The 17,739-nt window shown below is 36.5% G+C and overlaps 1 protein-coding gene and 1 long non-coding RNA gene across 4 annotated transcripts; one reads left to right on the top strand and one right to left on the bottom strand.

Moving 5' to 3' along the window:
* Positions 1-8,724: 8,724 nt before the first annotated feature.
* LOC124294461 lies at positions 8,725-11,575 on the bottom strand. The gene is made up of 3 exons (XR_006904329.1): positions 10,465-11,575; positions 9,559-9,635; positions 8,725-9,500 (listed from the first exon to the last, which is right to left on the bottom strand). It is a non-coding gene; the product is annotated as an uncharacterized LOC124294461 (long non-coding RNA).
* A 382-nt stretch (positions 11,576-11,957) lies between these two features.
* On the top strand, positions 11,958-17,405 carry LOC107223606 (phosphatidylserine synthase). Of its 3 annotated transcripts, XM_046739612.1 has the most exons (6): positions 12,405-12,546; positions 12,748-12,876; positions 13,970-14,794; positions 15,576-15,798; positions 16,922-16,985; positions 17,321-17,405. In XM_046739612.1, the coding sequence occupies exons 2-6, from the start codon at positions 12,866-12,868 to the stop codon at positions 17,383-17,385; spliced, it is 1,188 nt and encodes a 395-aa protein (XP_046595568.1). In that variant the 5' UTR covers positions 12,405-12,546; positions 12,748-12,865; the 3' UTR covers positions 17,386-17,405. The 3 variants fall into 3 exon arrangements, with proteins under 3 accessions (XP_046595567.1, XP_015518826.1, XP_046595568.1); XM_015663340.2 differs by lacking the exon at positions 12,748-12,876 and having other exon boundaries at positions 11,963-12,546; XM_046739611.1 differs by lacking the exons at positions 12,748-12,876; positions 16,922-16,985 and having other exon boundaries at positions 11,958-12,546.
* Positions 17,406-17,739: the final 334 nt, after the last annotated feature.

Raw genomic sequence — 17,739 nt, 5'->3', positions numbered from 1 at the left:
AGGCCACGGATGTATGGCATTCTTGGACGCAAACAGCTATATATATCACGATTTAACAGCTTTCCTGCAGCAAGCGGAAAATTGACCTTTGAATGACCCCTAGGGGTCACTTTGACCCCTGACATGAATATCTATCTGAATGTAAAACTTCGTACACTTTCGGAATCCGAGGTGAAAAGTAGGTGTTGCTTATTGAAAATCGAAAGTCGAACTTCAAATACCCTTAAGGGGTTACGGTTAGAATTTTCAAAAAATCGATTTTTTTTTATTTTACTTTCTTAATTTACATATATTTAAGAATACACACAGAAAATTTCATATCGTTCCGGTGAATATTTTCGAAGTTACACGCAAATTTGAAAAGGCGTTTCAGAGTGCTTGAAAGTACAAGACAGGAGCGGAAGCGCTTACCTGGAACGCTGTCCCTTTTATGCACCTGCCTATTGTAAATGTTCCCTTCTAATATATTTAGATGCGTAAAGCAACAGTGTGTTATTGTTTTTTTTTATACCTGAAAGGTAAATTTTTATTTTTCCCTCCCCAAACTTTAAACGCATTTTTCTCAAAATGGTGTTTACAAAGTCGGTGACCAACATTACTCGAAAACGGCTAAACCGATTAGTCTCAAATTTTAACACAAGCTTCTTAAATATATTTTTTAGTAATTAATCGAAGATTTTTTCTCACCGATAAATATTTTTTTTTTTTTATAAACAATTTAAGGCCGAAATTTTGGTCAAATATCGATTTTTTTTTTTTGAGAAACCGCCATTTTGTCAAAAAAATTTATTTTGCTTATTCCTTCGATTAATTACTAGATTCAACATTACTTTAACGAAATCTGTTTGGTTTTTTAATTTCTGAGGATCCAGTTCAAAGATATAGTGGTCACCGCAAAACGTCTTTTTCGAGAGGAGCTCCCGGAGATCAGCTGTAGCTCCTTTCCAAACAAATATTTTTACTAATACTAAGTCTTAAAATACAGTTAAAAGATACTATAATATGTGTACAAATTGTTGGATCAATAAATTTTAAAGTTTTCTCAGAAAAAATTCTGGAAAATTCGCTTTTTTTCGGCCTTCTAACTGTATATAACCCCTTAAAACTGAAGGTCAATACCTAAGTGAACGCCGTAGTTGGGTCAACCCCTCGATACCCAACAACTATTATTTAAAACCGAGTTTAAAACATTGTTTCATTGGCTTGCAATTTTTCAGTCATTCAGCTGTATAAGTTGCAATGGGACACCCGGTACATAAGAATAAGGATAATAAAATATTATACACTTTGCGCTCAAAAACCGCGTATTACATCATGTTAATCAAACAAGGATATATCAGTGACCTTCACCGCAATTATGCATGGTCTCAACCGTCGTCAGCGTTGGATGTTTTCCGATTCTGGAATATTCTGTAATTGTGTAGCTCGCAACTTTTCAACCGCCTTCGTGAAAAATTATTCCTAACTGTTTATGAAAAAATATTTTTTAAATTCCGAAGAACCTAATATAAATTCCACCTATTATTGATAATCTTATTTCCATTACTTTCAGGTAAATCGAATATTTTCAGGTATACGATAAAGATTTTACAGCATGTTTCCCAAATGTTGTCGCAGCTCCAACAAATAGATTGATATTCTTAGTGAATTTTAGGATAAATTTGAAATCGAAATTTCTCTTTAACGTTTCCTGAAAATCGACAGACGAGGCGGATGGACTATAAAAATAATTCTGTGATCGCGGAGAGAATAAAAGAGCAGATTTGAGTGAAAACCCCAGAAAAAGAGGGACGGATCAAGGTTTTTCGTAAAACATACCTTGCTAAAAATTTCGGATGGATTTCAGACAGGAAATTTATCCGATTTAATCCGCATTCTATCCGAATCGCAATCTCCGTTCGAACACTGTCCGAAGTCGTACGAAATAAGCACCAAATTAACCCGAAATAAGTCCGCCTCCATCCGAAGTTTGTCTGCATTGGAGGCTGAATCGGAAATCCGTCCGATTAGGTCCAGAATTTATACGAATCTCTGAACCTGAAATTATTTCGAGTCTAAGTGGAAACGGAAATTCGTTCGCATTGAATGTTGGATCAGGAATCCGTCCGATCAAGTCCGAAATTTGTACTAATCTCAGAGTTACAAATCTATTTCGTGAAAGTCAATTTAAACCGGGAAAAATTTACCATTCTCTATATTTTTAATTTTCAAAACTGAAGTTCATTTTCCAAATGCAGTTTTACGGAAAAATTGTTTTTTAATGAGTTATTCAGAGTCTTAACCATGATGTCCCTTCTCGTAGGTGGTGTTATATTTCAAGTTTAGTATCTTTATAATTCCCGACTTGATCTCATCAAATTCGGATTTTACAAATCCGTCAGACCGCTCAAATTTCGGACTTCACCGGATCAAATCCAAACTTTAGCTTCGTTGGACCGCAAAAATTTCGGACTTGGCAGGATTCATTCCGTATTCTGCAGTCTCGTCGGACCGCATACATTTCGGATTTCGATTGAGATGTATTTCGTACAAATTTCGGACATCACCGGACACAAATCGAGTGACATAAATCGGAGAACGAAACGGACAATTTTAGATTAATTCCGGAATCTGGAATTCAGACAAATTGCGGACAAATCACGTAATCTGCAATCTACCCGCAATTTTCAGCAGAGATACCCATGTTAACTATATTTTTTCTTATCAATGTAGCAGATTTCAGTCTGCACACAATGGTTTTCACTGTTTTTAGAGTAAATTTGACATTTCTTGAATTTTATATTTTACTGAAAGACCTCATTTGCCTCTCTTTTGCTATAGTTATGAACAGGACTACTTATTAATTCTCTTCGTAATGTTGAAGGAAAATTTCGATAAATATTTCGAAGGTTTTGAAGCATTCGAAAAAATGTCATTCTCCTGAGATTTTTGTTCAACTTTGTGCCAGTACCTGGAAACTATAATAAATTTACAAAATCCCTATAAGCGTTTAAATTACATGAAAATTATTTAAATACAATGAGAAATGATCAAAGTTTTCGAGACTTTTCAAATGTTCTAAAAATCGCTCAGAGTATTGTTAAAAAATGAATTTTCAAGCATGTAACGAAGTATAAGTAAAGCATTAATTTTTGTTCGTTTCCCTGTTTCCATAATTCGAATTTCTCCACACACTCATCGTTTACGATTATAAACTTTGAAAATGAAGTAACGAGTTTTCGAAAACGTGAACCGAACATGTATAGACGATAAGTTTACACAATCTTTTCCTCGTTTACGACCAGGACAAGTGTATCACAGCCAATTTACGAGAGCGTCTGCATACAATATCCGAACTACGAAAAATTGAGAAGCTTTAATAAGAATTAAGTTTTGCAACATTTACGACGACTTAATTGCGGGGATAAAAACATGTCATGTTTGAATTTGTTTACACAGATGTCTATATCAGACTATTTTTCGCAAAAATGTCATCGATTTTTTGCCGTAAAAACGATACGCCACTACTCGCATCTGTGCATATACACACCCATATTGTGTAAAAAAATATACCGTGTGTATATAAAATAGGTGCGAATGTTTGTATCCTGCAGTGTGTTCCAATGAAACGGTAGTCAAGTACAAGATGTTAGTCGCGTTCGGAGCTGCAGTCGCTACACTTGCATTATCCGTGCTAGGAAGTGACGGAAAAATTGTAAGCGAAAATTCTTGCACGAGTGATTCAACAAAAGCCCGTGAATTTTACATATTCAAAAGCGCGGTCGACGCCATATTGGATTCCATTCTGATCGCTCTTCAGGGAGACTCGGTAGAATTGATTGAGAATTCCCGATGCGATGCATATTCGGCATTGGAGAGAACGGTGAATGGCGTCAACGCCGGTATTTCGTTGATTGGTAGAACGGATTGCGTCACCGATTACGACGTCGAAACAATCGAGGAGGCGACTATTACCACAGCGGTCAATTTGACCAATAGCTTTTTCACCCCGTTCCGATATTTCCATTTCATGGATCCCGGATCAAAATACTCCGTCGAACTTGAAGCTGAGAAAGCGACTTACGAAACGATCAAAGTGTTCCGTAATATTTTTACCGGAATTAAAATGAACCTGCCGAAAAATTGTACCGGCAATTCACCAACCGACGATGAAGATGGAGGTTTCTATTCGATCAATTTCACTTACGACAAAGCGCTGCTCGCCATTATATCCGAAATCGACTACATCTTCGATGCAATTTCATATCTCTGCCTGGGGTCAAGTATCAACAAGGACCGATGCAAGGAGAATCGCTTCACGATTAGCAATGAACGTAAAAAGGCCACATTTGCCGCCGAGGAGATGCTTCGATATACGTACACCAAGATTATGACGACGCGGTACACTGTAAATTGAGCGAAAATGAGATGATAATGAATTGTGCATGATGACGGAGTGCCTATTCACTGCTTGTTCAGGTGTTGCAATTCTTTCCGAAGACGCACGATTCCTTGTTTGTTATAAGGTGTCTCAATGTATATAGATATGTCTTATACGATTGATTATACATATCAAGATCAATAAAGCTAGGGAAATACCACAACAACAAAAGAGCGAAATGGATATAAAAACGAGGAAGCGATCAAGGACGTTTGGTTCCTCGGTAATGAGACTCAATAGGTCTGCGCATTTTAAAGGTGTAACCACTCGATGCTGATTTTATTCCGTACAGTCAAGTTGTGATAAATGTATTTAAGTAAACGGTAACGGCCATGGTGTGTGAGCAGAGTTCGGCCAGATCTCCATTTTTATCGTATTTCTTATAGTTCGGGACACATTGTGCACAGAACGAAAAGAAATACTAATTTGAGCATGATAAGTATACTTTTCAGGGTATTTGGTGCAGAAGCTGAATTTTTTATGCGCCTACCTGATAAACTTGTACACAGCGTAAAAAGAAACCTAGTCGAAGGATTTCTCTCAAATTCAATTTTAAAAGCTCGCTACCTGAATTTCAAGTTTCCGTATTTAAATTACGTAGGGAACAATTCGTTTTTTTCCAATTGTTAGCACTTAACCGCATTTGATTATATGAAATTTGTTCTGGAACTATTTTGTAGTGGATTAAATTCTCTACAAATGTGTCTTTTGAATTTTTTTTGAAAAGTTAATAGTTCATCCATGAGAAGCATTTTGAGATGAAATTTACGTAAAATTTACTTTCAAGCCGACGCTTAAACTTTTAAATCTTTTGAGCTACGGATTGCGCCCAATGAACACTAATGCAAAAAATTTAATTCTCTCGAAAACGCTGCTGGGTGGTAAAAAGTTTAACAAACGGACCCATTGCTAAAAATTTTGGAAAGACTGTGAATTCCAAAATTAGTCCCGAATTCGTCTGAACTCCGGAATCAATCCAAAATTGTCCGTTTCATTGTCCGGTTTATGTGACTCGATTTATGTCCGGTGATGTTCGAACCTTGTACGAAGTATGCATCTCAATCGAAATCCGAAATGAATGCGGTCTGACGAAACTGCAGAATACGGAATGAAACTGGCCAAGTCCAGAATTTTTGCGGTCCGGCAAAGCTAAAATTTGGATTTGATCATAAGTTCAATGATTTTTTTCATTTTTTTTTTTGTCCAGCCGTTCGCGAGATATGAATTATTCAAAATTTCAGACGTTTTTTTTTAATGCTCATAACTTTTTAAAAAATGCGTCAATTTGATTTTTTTTCAATTTGTGTGTTTATTAATGAATTTTTAATAAATTTCATGCAAATACATATCAAAAAATTATTTACGAAATTTTTTTCAGTTTATATATTATAATCTGATTTTGAAGATTGTTGGTATCCTTCGATTTCTTTTTACATTCTCAAAAAAACTACTTTCCATTGCACAAATATTGAGCCTTCTTCTCAAATATTGAATCATTCTATTTTTTCAGAATTTTTTAAAGGTATCGAAATTTTATTTTTCATAAAAAAAACTTAATGTAATATAACTTAGTACGATTAAGTATGATTTTCAATGTCTAATAAAATAAAATATCAATAAGAAATTAGAAACGGAGGTGTTTGGAAATCGTGGAAATAATATGTCTATATTAGGACCAGCAATCTTATTCTTGAATATTTTTATTTTACTTTTGTTGTCGTTTAAATATTTTACACGAGCGATTCTCGTTTGAGATAGAAGTCACTCTCATCGTGAGAGACCCATCTGTGTTTGGAATAACGCAATGGAATTTTTGAGTACCCATCATAGTTTTAGCCTTTGAATATCAAATATTGGGAGCGTCGGTTGGTTTTTATAACCTTCAATTGTTGAAAACTTAACTTAGATGTTTAGTAAATTTGTTTGTAAAAAGCAGTTGAGTAGGCATGGAATGCTACATATATACTAAACTTGAAATGTTACACTACCTGCGAGAAAGGATATAATGATTGAGACCCTGGATAACGCATAAACAATTTTTCCGTAAAACTGGTCTTCATTTTTGAAAGTTGAAAATGTAGAGAATGGTAAAAAAAATTCTGGTTTAAACTGACTTTGACGAAATTGATTTTTAACTTTGAGATTCGTACAAATCCCGGACTTATTCGGACAGATTTCTGATTCAACTTTCTATGTAGACGAACTTCGGACTGAGGCGGATTTTGTTTTAGATCAAATTCGTCCTTATTTCGTATGACTTCGGACGTGTTTGGATGGAGATCGCGATTCGGATACAATGCAGATTAAATCGGATAGATTTCCTGTCCGAAATCTATCTGAAAGTTTTGGTCTATTTATGTTATGTACACCCGAGTGAAGTCGGTTCGTCACCCCCTCATTTTAGCATTAAGGTCCGAAGTAAGGTTGGTAGTAATAGCGTCTAGCTTACGCTTATTGAATAACACACACCACATGTGTTCGATACTCTGCTGCAATTGGTTAGATGCTAGTACAGGGCTAGTACCTCAACCTTATTTCTGACCTACTAAAACTAGGGGGTCAGAATCGACTTTACTTAGGTCGACAAAATTTTCTTGCAGAAGTAAAAAAAAATTTTGCTTAGTAACGAAGGTCCATAATATTGTCATATATTCTTTGTGTAATAAACTGTTTTTAACAACTCTGCTCTCCATTTTATAGGTTGCATATACTTTTTTATTTATTGTCATTATTTTAGTTATTTATGTGCATTAATTGCAGTGCGCTAGTATTTCACAGTATGACCTCTCATTTTATTATTTCAACTGTTTAGAGAATAAGTTAGCTCGGTTTGAAATATGATAAGATAACATTACCGTGTTTTTTTTTTATTAATATTAGATTTTGAAACACACGTATTAAAACATACGCATGGAAAGTTACGTAATGTTTTTGTAGTTGTCGCTGCATGCACTGCTGCGTAGATTAAACTTGGTTTGAACAAATCCTTATGATTCAGAAAAAATGTATAAGCCCGGAATTTCATGAGGTTGAAATCCGTGAAGAAATATTATAACGATGCATGTTTACGAAAATCTCCAACGTTAGGATTATCTGGAACTCTATAAACCGTATAAAAAGCAAAACGTGACTTCATTTTTACTCAAGTCCTTCATAATAATTTTGAAATTGCGAACTAGTGATTTATGTTTCAATTTTTAGTGACTAACTTCAATCTGGGTGAATTTAAACTGTCAACACCTTATCAAGATGCAAAGGTGGTTTATGTCGATTAGCAGTATTTTGAAGTTGGGATATATGCTTGGCGCTGCGTCAATGGGACAGACAGGGAAAAGGTTACAGATAATATGTTTATATTAGCTGCTTTTTCACGTGCAACAAACAGCTGGATGCACCAACAGCTACGTACTCTCATAAGCTGTTTGCTACGTACACGGCAGGTGTGGCGGGGTGCTTCTGATGTATGCAGCAAAGCCAACTGCTGTAGAAAGTAGGTTCATTTCTACTCCGTACAGCAATTTTTATGCACAGCAAGATGCTGAAGAAAACATCAGAATCATTCACCAATCAGAGTATTTTGGCTGCTGCTGCATCCAGCTGTTTGCTGCGCATGAAAAAGCAGCTCAAGATAGATTCTAACCACTGATCTATTCTGACACGTTCGATATCCCTAGAAAGTTTACGACCCACGGTATCGGATGAGCATCGTATGCAATGCTGGCCGCGCTCCGCAGATTCTTTTTTGTTTGCTGCTTGGCCTAGTGGCACTTTGTCCTAGGGAATTTTTAGTACTGGCAGTCAATTTATGAACACGGCCACAATTATACCTCCCGGCTTGCCTTACTGTTTTTCCAGCCTCGGGGCTGCTCCCTACTCTTTGTACCGTACAAAACACAGAGATCGGCTCCCGCTGTTGCTTTCTCTTTTTAATTAGGGCTTCGGCTCGATGCACGGACCGCGCAGTGTACCTCTAAATCAAAATGCCTCAAATATAGATTTTATGCATTTTGGTTGTAATTAGTGTAATAAGATATTTCAGCTTCCCGGGCTTGACAAATTATCTCATTATAATTCGAATCTACTGTTAATATTTTTCAGAATGGTACTGAATACCGCAACGAATTGCTTTTCAATCTTTAGATTTTTTTGAAACACATTTCATGACTTGGCACTCAAGAATATTTTTGGAAGGTGGATGAACAATCGCAAGGGCTTATGTGCGAAACATTTATTAAATATTACTACAATGGTTTAAAATAAAGGTTGCTCCTTTTCCTGGAACTGCTTTTAATTTCCCAATAATGTCTAGCCAGTATTGTCTTTTGGTCATGTCTGAGCGTAATTTATAATCTCGAATTAACATAAAATTCACACAAGTTTTTGAATGCGTAGCACATCCGAGGCTAATTATAATCACACAATATTACTCATCGATAGAATGATAAACCTTGTGACTTATCTGATCTTGCGTTGCAGATGAAATACGTGTACACCATGATAATGAAAATGTTCTTTCAAATATTCTCATTAAAAAATGTTCTCGTAAATAGAGAATCTATAAATTATTTAGATTCCAATTTAACGATGTCGTTATAAGGTTGTGTGGGCAGGATTCACTATCTGGTAAGGCGTCCCTGACATTATGTGAGCGGTGAAAAAAGTAACCAAAAAGAGTCTTCGAAAAAGATAGCGATTGGCTTCAATTGGGTATCGTGTAGTCCATACTATATGTTGCAGAACCGATTCGTTCTGTCACTCAGTTATCCGTCGGTCCTCCGTGGAATGCAGGGACTACACTTTCATAGTCCGAAAATTTCAGGATTTTCGGATTTGTATATACCAATTATACCTATAGGTAATAACCGATCCTTCAGATCATCGATAGTAATATCACGGAAGGGTAAAATTATTTATTAGCAAATCGTCCATCCCCAACTACAAAAATCTTTGTTCCCAATGCGCGGCAGCGACGGTATTATTCTGCGACTAGGTTCGCTCCACTGTTCTCTCGCATCAATTAGGTGTTTAAGCTGCCAATCAACAACCGCTTCATTTGTTAATTTTGTCAACGTGAAGAATTCTGAAATTTACGGGAAACAATATACATCATTTGATGTGACATCGTGTAATGTACGTACGTGTAGCTTTGATTATTTAATTTCACACTCATCACAACTACTGAAATTTCCAGTCATGATCACCGATGAGGTCCAACCTGAAACAATGATAAAAGTATGAACATATATATACATATACATGTATATAAATTTATATAAATAGTATTTTCTAAAAGAACCACCCAATTTTACAGTAAATGATATAACCACCGTAGTAGCGTTGCCATTAGTAGCAAAAATTTGAGATAACTCTGTGCGAAGTCTTTCTACATAGTTAATACAGAATCTTGCTTGACAGTAAGTTTTTGCCACCTGGCAATAGACTTATGCAAGATTTTGACAAGACCCGCGGTCAAATGTGGCAGTAGATAAATCGTGTCTGCAGTTGCACCCTATAAGCAGACTTACCTCAGAATGCTACTAGGGGCAATTACATTAAAAATATATATGTTTTTAGTACGCGAAGAGTGCGATTCGTATATAACTAGGTTATTTCGTAGTTAGCAAAATCATAACCACCCAGAGAAATATAATTGATCAGATTGTTGACTGTAGAATTGGTTGAGTCTATCAGAAAATGCCATTAATCTCAACTCTAGCTTACACGTTCTAGATTATATGGACGGGAGCCTGGGTGTTTGTTGCAGCATATTACTTTTCTTGGGGTGATAACGAAAAAACAGTGACCGATCCGATTGATGAATCAGGTTGGATAGAGCGAGGTGAATACGCAAAAATGTTAACTCGGACTCATCATTGACATAACTTGTAATTTCTTTTAATTTTAATACAATTTCGATGTAACAGACGAGGTCAATATACGAAAAAAATTTGAATTCACAGAAGTCTAGTATAAAAACATCACCGATGTACAGGTAACAATGCACGGTGATTATTTTACATTGCATGTTTACCAATATAACTTACTTGTTAAGTATCAGATATGTAGAAGCTATTGTTTTTAATTTGTTGGTTCAAAAAATTTGATGAAGGATTCTTTTTTTATACTTTAAGAAATTGAAGTAGGTGTTACGTCTTCCAGGCTTCATATTCCTTTTCCTCATTGTCAGTCTTACAGTCACTTTAAGCCCTGCATCCCCTAACTCCCCTTATCTTTGCCGAGTCAGCAGGTTCATCTCTCGCAAGTAGATATCCTTCTACATTCCTGTAAACTCTTCAAATCCTAGCTTTCGCACGAGTTACTTATAATTAACATCTCTCAAAAACTAATCGAAGCTCTTTCCTCAGACCGCCTCTTATATCCCGACCACTGTTATAAATAAATTACTGAATCATTCATAATAAACCAACTATACCATTTAAACCATCTCTTCAGTCACTTCCTGCATTGGGAGTAGTGGCACGTTAGTGCATAATCGATGAGTACGAACTCTAAAATAGCCTTGGCTGGGTGTAGAGTAGGTTTCAGTTGCCACTCCTCGAAATCTACGGGTTCTACCCCGTAACATTCCGGTGGCAGCAGCTTTGTCCGTCAACCTACCCCTCAGTCTAGTGGTCCGAAATTTCTAGAAAAAAAGTTTTCAACTTCCAATATTTCCGGCACCATACTAATTAGTGAGAGCCGTGCCGCGAACGAACTCCGAATGAGACAGTTATTCTGAACTCAAAATACGACGTGTGTACATGACAAAATCTAAAACTCGCCACGAACAAAAGTCGTGCAACGAATCTTCAATTTCACTAATTTCGCCACATCCTGGTGCTATTACATTACTTATCATACATCGAATAACTGCATAGCGAGTGAAAATTTATGCGCGGTAGTCAAGTTAAAATGACTTTCGCTAAATTGGCGCAACCAAAAGTCACAGGTCCCGCTTTCCAATATTTAATAGCCATAAATTGCAACGACGTCGAAGACCTCATAATTATCCTAAGCCGAGCATACCGCCCGGATATCTCCGTCGTCGGATCGAACGGAAAATCGTCACCCGTTGGCTACCGGACGTCCCGTTCCGGATTGATTCCGGACCATGTGACACCGGCCTAAGCGTTTTGAAACCTATGTTTCATACTTTGTGCACCAAACACAGGAGCGCTGCAATCTCGAAAGATATACAGAGGCCGGGGTGAGGATAGACTTATGGGTGTTCTGGGGAATTTCGAGCACTGCCAGCTAATTTCGGAACTCATCGCGTGGAGAACATACCCGAATTGACCCAGTCCACGGTCTTATATACAGGTCTGGCAACGAAGCCAATTTTCTACAGAGCGGCGTGGTTCTCTTGCTGTCCGTGGTTTTTAGTCTTTGAAATATCCATGTCGCGGCGCTGCTATCTAGGAATGTACGTGGGGTAGGGATAGTAGGGATGAAAATGTGCCAATAATAATATTATTATTACGTTGGCGCTGCACTGCGCACGCGTTGATTATCCATCCCTCGATCACAACGCCCGCCTGGCGGCCACAAAGTGAGATAAATAACCGGCCGTGAAATGAACCACCCCCACTACCTTCGTTGCGAGACCTGTATGGAGGACCGTGGTCTAACCTAATCCGAACCAACGAAACCTAACCCAACTTCATCTAATCAAGGCAAATAAGAGATAATCTAATCTATCTAAACTATCGAATATCAAACAGGAGCATCGGAATCGCATTACATGAGCTTCCGATGAAACATACGATGCATACAACATAACCAAAACTTAAAACAAAACCTAATAAATGAATAAATATATAAATGTATATTTTAAGTAAACCGAAGTAAACATTTAATTACAAAATTTAACGTAAAATGACAAGTAACGAGTTACCTGAGGGTACCTCATTGCGAAATAGGCTACAAGGACGAGAAGAAAATTTGAATAAAAATCGTAATTTATCGGAAAGCAATGATGGTTATAAATTGACTCAGGGAACTGACAGCTTCTCCAAGATCAATGAACGCCCCGTAGACGACATATCCATCGAATTTTTCTACAAACCTCACACCATAACCTTACTTCTCATCTCGATCGGCGCTGTTATCTACTTCGCATTTGTCAGGTACGTTTAATTCATTCACATCACACTCCATTGTGCTTCATATTATTCTGCACAAATATTCCCAACAATTCCCTGAGCAATTTGCGTACTGGTTGTTAACTCAACATTGCTGATTTTGTTCACCATTTAACATACACTAATTTCGATCATACAAATTGTTTTACCTTGTTCTCTCCTTTTTTTTGACCATTTTTTTTTCAGCGAAACCAACCCGATGGATGTTCAGCCTTTTGATGCGTCTACATAGATTTATTTGAAACAACTTGCCATTACGCACTTGTTGAAAGGCCAATGATAATGGCTCGCATCTATTTTGTGAATGAATCAAAGGTGCGACTGCTACCGGACTACGCAAAACCTGTTACTCGTGAAAAACAATTATAATTCAATAGCAAATACCCATCACTTTGTTTCTTTTAAATAGTGAAATATGTCAACAAACCAATAATATCCATTTATATTTTATTGTCATACATTTAGGTGAGAAAAAAAAGTTTGATACTACGAAATTTAAAACAATTCATTCAAATCAACTTCAAAGGAGAGAAATTTAAAAACTCGTTACGGTCGATGATCAGAAAATTTTGTGCTATTTGCATTGTACCTTGGAATTTAACATTGCTCACTTTTTTCAATTATTGCTTAGTTTGCTATAAAAAAAGAGACAAGAAATGTCTTTTCATAATAGAGTTCAAACTTCAATCTCTGTTAGCGCTGAAGCGATTTTGAATATTCCAATGACTTTATTGTGCTTCTGTCAAAGTCACTGAAAACTGTTTACTAACTCGCATGCATTCGCTTGAAGTCACCTGAATTCATTCAAATTGATTTAAGTTCTGTTAAATTGGCTCATCACTTGAGGTCCTGAAATAAAATTCACGTTTCACTACAAAATACTAAATACCTCAATCACAAAAAAATTAGCCTTGTTATCTGTGTTTCATCAGAGCTTTTAATTTGTACTTATTCATGATACAAAAATTGTCAAGTTTCATTCAGTACAGTTTTTTTTGTGACATTTCAAAATCTTCGTAGAGACTGCTTTGATGTTTCTATTACATCTCCAAACGTCTACTCGCATAGATCACCTTAAACCATAATAATGAAACCAAACATGCTGATATCTTGAAGACTCAGTATCTTCAGTCATTCTAAATTTTCAAAATAGTGAATTTTATTTGATAGTTTCTTTACATTAAAATTGCTAATTGCAAACATAACAATATGTAGACTTTGTTACCCAAGAATAGTTGCAACTCATTTTTCTACCTATTGCAGCGACCAATCTTTGTAGTTGGAAAAGCAATGACTAGTTTCGAATCTTGAAGTGAAAAAAATGGCCCAACTGCTTATTGAAGCGAGTTCAGTAAAATAAAAAAAAAAGATAGTTTTATCGAAATTTTTTTTCATCAATTTTTTGCAGAGATGCAGCAAACGTCGAGGACAACATCTGGGCAGGAATCTTGTGCGTCGTCTTCTTCTTCCTGATCATATCTGTGCTGACATTTCCCAACGGTCCGTTCACCAGACCACATCCAGCGGTTTGGCGGATAGTTTTTGGGTGCAGTGTCCTCTACCTGATGGGTCTGCTGTTCATGCTCTTCCAGAATTACGAGACTGTCAGGCGGATCTTGGTCTGGATAGACCCGGGCTTATCGTCTTTCAGGATCGACATGGACAAGGAGTACGGCGTAAACTGCTCCGACATATCGTTGGAAAAGATATGGAATCATATGGATGTGTTTGCACTGGCACATTTCCTCGGATGGACTTTCAAAGCGGTGCTGATAAGGCATCTCGGGATCTTGTGGGCGATCAGTATCATGTGGGAAGTGACAGAGATTGCGTTCGCCCATCTGCTGCCCAATTTCGTTGAGTGCTGGTGGGATGCTCTGATCCTTGATGTCATCCTCTGCAATGGCCTAGGCATTTGGGTCGGACTTAAGATATGCGCCTGCCTCGAGATGCGCGAATACAAATGGGTCAGCATCAGGGACATCGAGAGCACCACTGGGAAACTGAAAAGAGCTGTGCTTCAGTTTACTCCTGGAAGCTGGACCTCCGTTAGGTGGCTCGATCCGAACTGCACCTACATGCGATTCGTGGCTTTGTCTCAGCTTGTTATCTTCTGGCAGATATCCGAGCTCAACACATTTTTCCTCAAACACGTTTATGAGTTTCCTCCGTCACATCCGTTTGTCGTTTCACGGCTTGCACTGATTGGAGTTATTGTTGCACCCTCAGTAAGGTGCGAAAATTCAAATTACACATTATTATGATTAAGGATGAATCGGTGCAACCCTATCAAATCAACCTTAAGAAATGAGGAAATAGCGTTTTAAAACCCTTCAGTTGTGTTATTTTCACCAATGATTGTGAAGACGGTTCAAAAACATTCCTCTTGTTTGATAGAAATGAATTTGAGCAAATTAAAATGATACAACTTAAGCTATCAACAATTTGAGCAGAGGCTCTATAGTTGAAAACTTAAAAATAATTGAACTCTGGTATTTTCAACCGATTCTAATGTTTCTGGGCTTATTTGGTTCATCATAGAAATCTCCAGAGATCACTTGGGAAAATTTCTGCGAATAATCATCTCTAGAGTGGATAAAAATAGGTTTTTGTAAGTCTGACTCAACAGACGCGTTATAACTATTCTACAACGTAAGATTTCTTGAATAATATCCAGACAATTCATGGAAGTCTGCTCAGCAGGCAGAATGAGCTTCAGAACACTAAAATTGAATAAAAAACACCAGAGCTCAATCATTTTGAACATTGTAATGTTACCACGTTTTCCATAATTGTTGATATATTAGCTTGCATTATTCGAATTTGCTTTGATTCATTTGAATTACATAATGAGATGTCTTTTCATTCCAGTTGACGATCATTGACACAAATAAAATTGGCTAGATATTTCTCAAAAAGTCTGTTCATGATGCCCAAAATTTATGAATTCGTTCGAAGACGCTGAATTTTGGTTGAAAAAGCTTGTTTTGACTAAATAATTTAACTGTTCCCAGGCAATACTACATGTACGTTACGGATCCATCGTGTAGCAGGGTGGGAACTCAATGCTGGGTTTATGGGGCCATAATGGTGACAGAGGCTCTCCTCTGTGTGCGTCATGGAGCGCCGGTATTCGAGCGTACACAAGCGTTAAATATTCTTCTTTGGCTTCTTTGCCAGTCGTTTATTTCTGTGCTATGTGTGTATGGCTGCGTCCTTTGGCATCAGTATTTCGAGGTACGATTACTTGCTATTCGTAAGACGTGATCGCTCTGGTGAAAAAATTTCTCCATTAATTACCCTCACCTTTTTCTCGGCAACGATTACGCTCTTGTTTTTTCGACAAAAAATGAAACCTTTCGGTCTACATTTAATGTGGCCATTTCACTTGAACTTCGCGAAATCGTGGAAAATTTCAGGGAATTGGTTGGTTGATATGGAAAAGTCACGACATATTAGTACTTGCAATTCTTCCCGGAAGTTCTGTGTAAGTGTTCAATGCGATCTATACCTTTCAACTGTTAGTAATAATCTAAACTAGCTGTTTGTCATTTTTCTCGCTTGCTATGCTCGCTCTATTATCAACGTTTACGTATACAGATAATAATGATGATATTATTAATAACGTGAATATACAAGCTTGAAGCTTGAACTCCGTATTTACTAGTACTTATGACATTCTATTTTTTATTCACGAACCATTCATTTTTAACATTTTTTAAAAATACAGAAAACTGGTAATTTCGGTCAGAGAAACAGGAATAAGTCAGGAGTACTTCAAAACCTAATCGAGTGGTCACTGTACAATTCTCTTATCAATTTTTGTCACGCAATGGTTTTAGTGTTTTTTTTTTTTTTTTATTCGCACTAAATAAGTCTGACTGATTTCAAAAAATGTTCATGATATCAGAGAATATCATTGTGGTCTCTTCAAATCTCTGATCAGTGGAATTAGTGAAAGTAATTGAAAAGAGAAACGTTTTCAAGATATTAGAGAAATTTCTATGAAAAATCATCTTTTACAACAATGTAAATTTTCTACAAACACGGGAACCTAATACTACATTTCTAAAGATTCCCATCACTACTCTGAAAATTCCAAAAACTTAAAGAGCCTCAGAATTCACCAGAGAATCCCAATTCTTTCAGGCATTTTTCCAATATCCTTCAATTTTTTCACCAAGGTGCCATATTACGATTAACAATTTTCTATTTATTTCTTTTTTATTTCTCTCACGTTGTTCTAATCCTCAATATTTTTATGTTTTGTGTTTATGTTGTTGCTGTTTTTTGTTCTTTTTTTTTTTGTTACTAACGCATTTTGCGTTTTGTGCGCTGCGCATGGCGTTTGTCGTTTCAGAGTGGGAAACATATATCCTGTAGCGAAACTGGCAAGAATCGTACGGATGAGAACTTCAGCGATGGTATGTTGTTTTCATTTTTGTTTTTTTTCTGTAAGAATTTCAATTTGAACTTGAGTTTTAATGGTGAACTAGATGACAAATAAATCAGTTTTCATTTCGTTCTTCGATTTTTAAGATAAATTTTCCTTGTATATAGCAAATAAGATTGAGATCAACTAATATCATAACATTTGTAAATTCTATTCAAGAGTATCCAGAATGAATTTTCCCTGTAACTCGATAGATATTGTTTCATTATGTACGCATCCAGTTTACCATTAATAGTCTCAATCAACACGTGAGATTATGGTGATAAAACCACGTCGCAAAGTGATGATTGTTAATTAATCTTCCAGGGAACTTGGCTAGCTGCACACGTTTTACACAGACTATTGGACCGGTGAATAAAAAAGCTTTGTGAGCCTGTACCTCGTACCTACAGATTTGTTGGTAATTAGTTTTCATTACCCCCCCTCCATTTTATTTTCTCCATTTTTTTTTCAATTTAGAGAGAAAGAATTATCAAACCCTTTCTAGTCAAGTCACTGAATCATAGGCCTGTTTTAAATAGAAGTTATAATTGTGAGGAAGATAAAACTCAATTTTCAATTGTGTATTATGATGATGATAATTGCATGTTATCACTCAAGTGTGAATGAAAAAGTTAGTGAATTTTTGTCTGATTACGATGCTCTAATTCGTTCTGCAATGATATTAGGTAAATACAAAATATTGTTATAACCCGTCGTCTCAAATTTATTCCAATCACCATCCA

The sequence above is a fragment of the Neodiprion lecontei genome, chromosome 5, assembly GCF_021901455.1.
Source record: "Neodiprion lecontei isolate iyNeoLeco1 chromosome 5, iyNeoLeco1.1, whole genome shotgun sequence".
NCBI lineage: Eukaryota > Metazoa > Arthropoda > Insecta > Hymenoptera > Diprionidae > Neodiprion > Neodiprion lecontei.
Note: the sequence above shows the minus strand (reverse complement) of the source record. Positions and strands in the feature narration are given on the sequence as shown.

Coding starts and splice junctions, on each gene's coding strand:
- LOC107223606 (XM_015663340.2), top strand. CDS start 12,296: ATGACAAGTAACGAGTTACCTGAGGGTACCTCATTGCGAAATAGGCTA. Junction 12,547..13,969: donor ATCTACTTCGCATTTGTCAG/GTACGTTTAATT, acceptor AATTTTTTGCAG/AGATGCAGCAAACGTCGAGG. Junction 15,799..16,921: donor TTTGGCATCAGTATTTCGAG/GTACGATTACTT, acceptor TTGTCGTTTCAG/AGTGGGAAACATATATCCTG.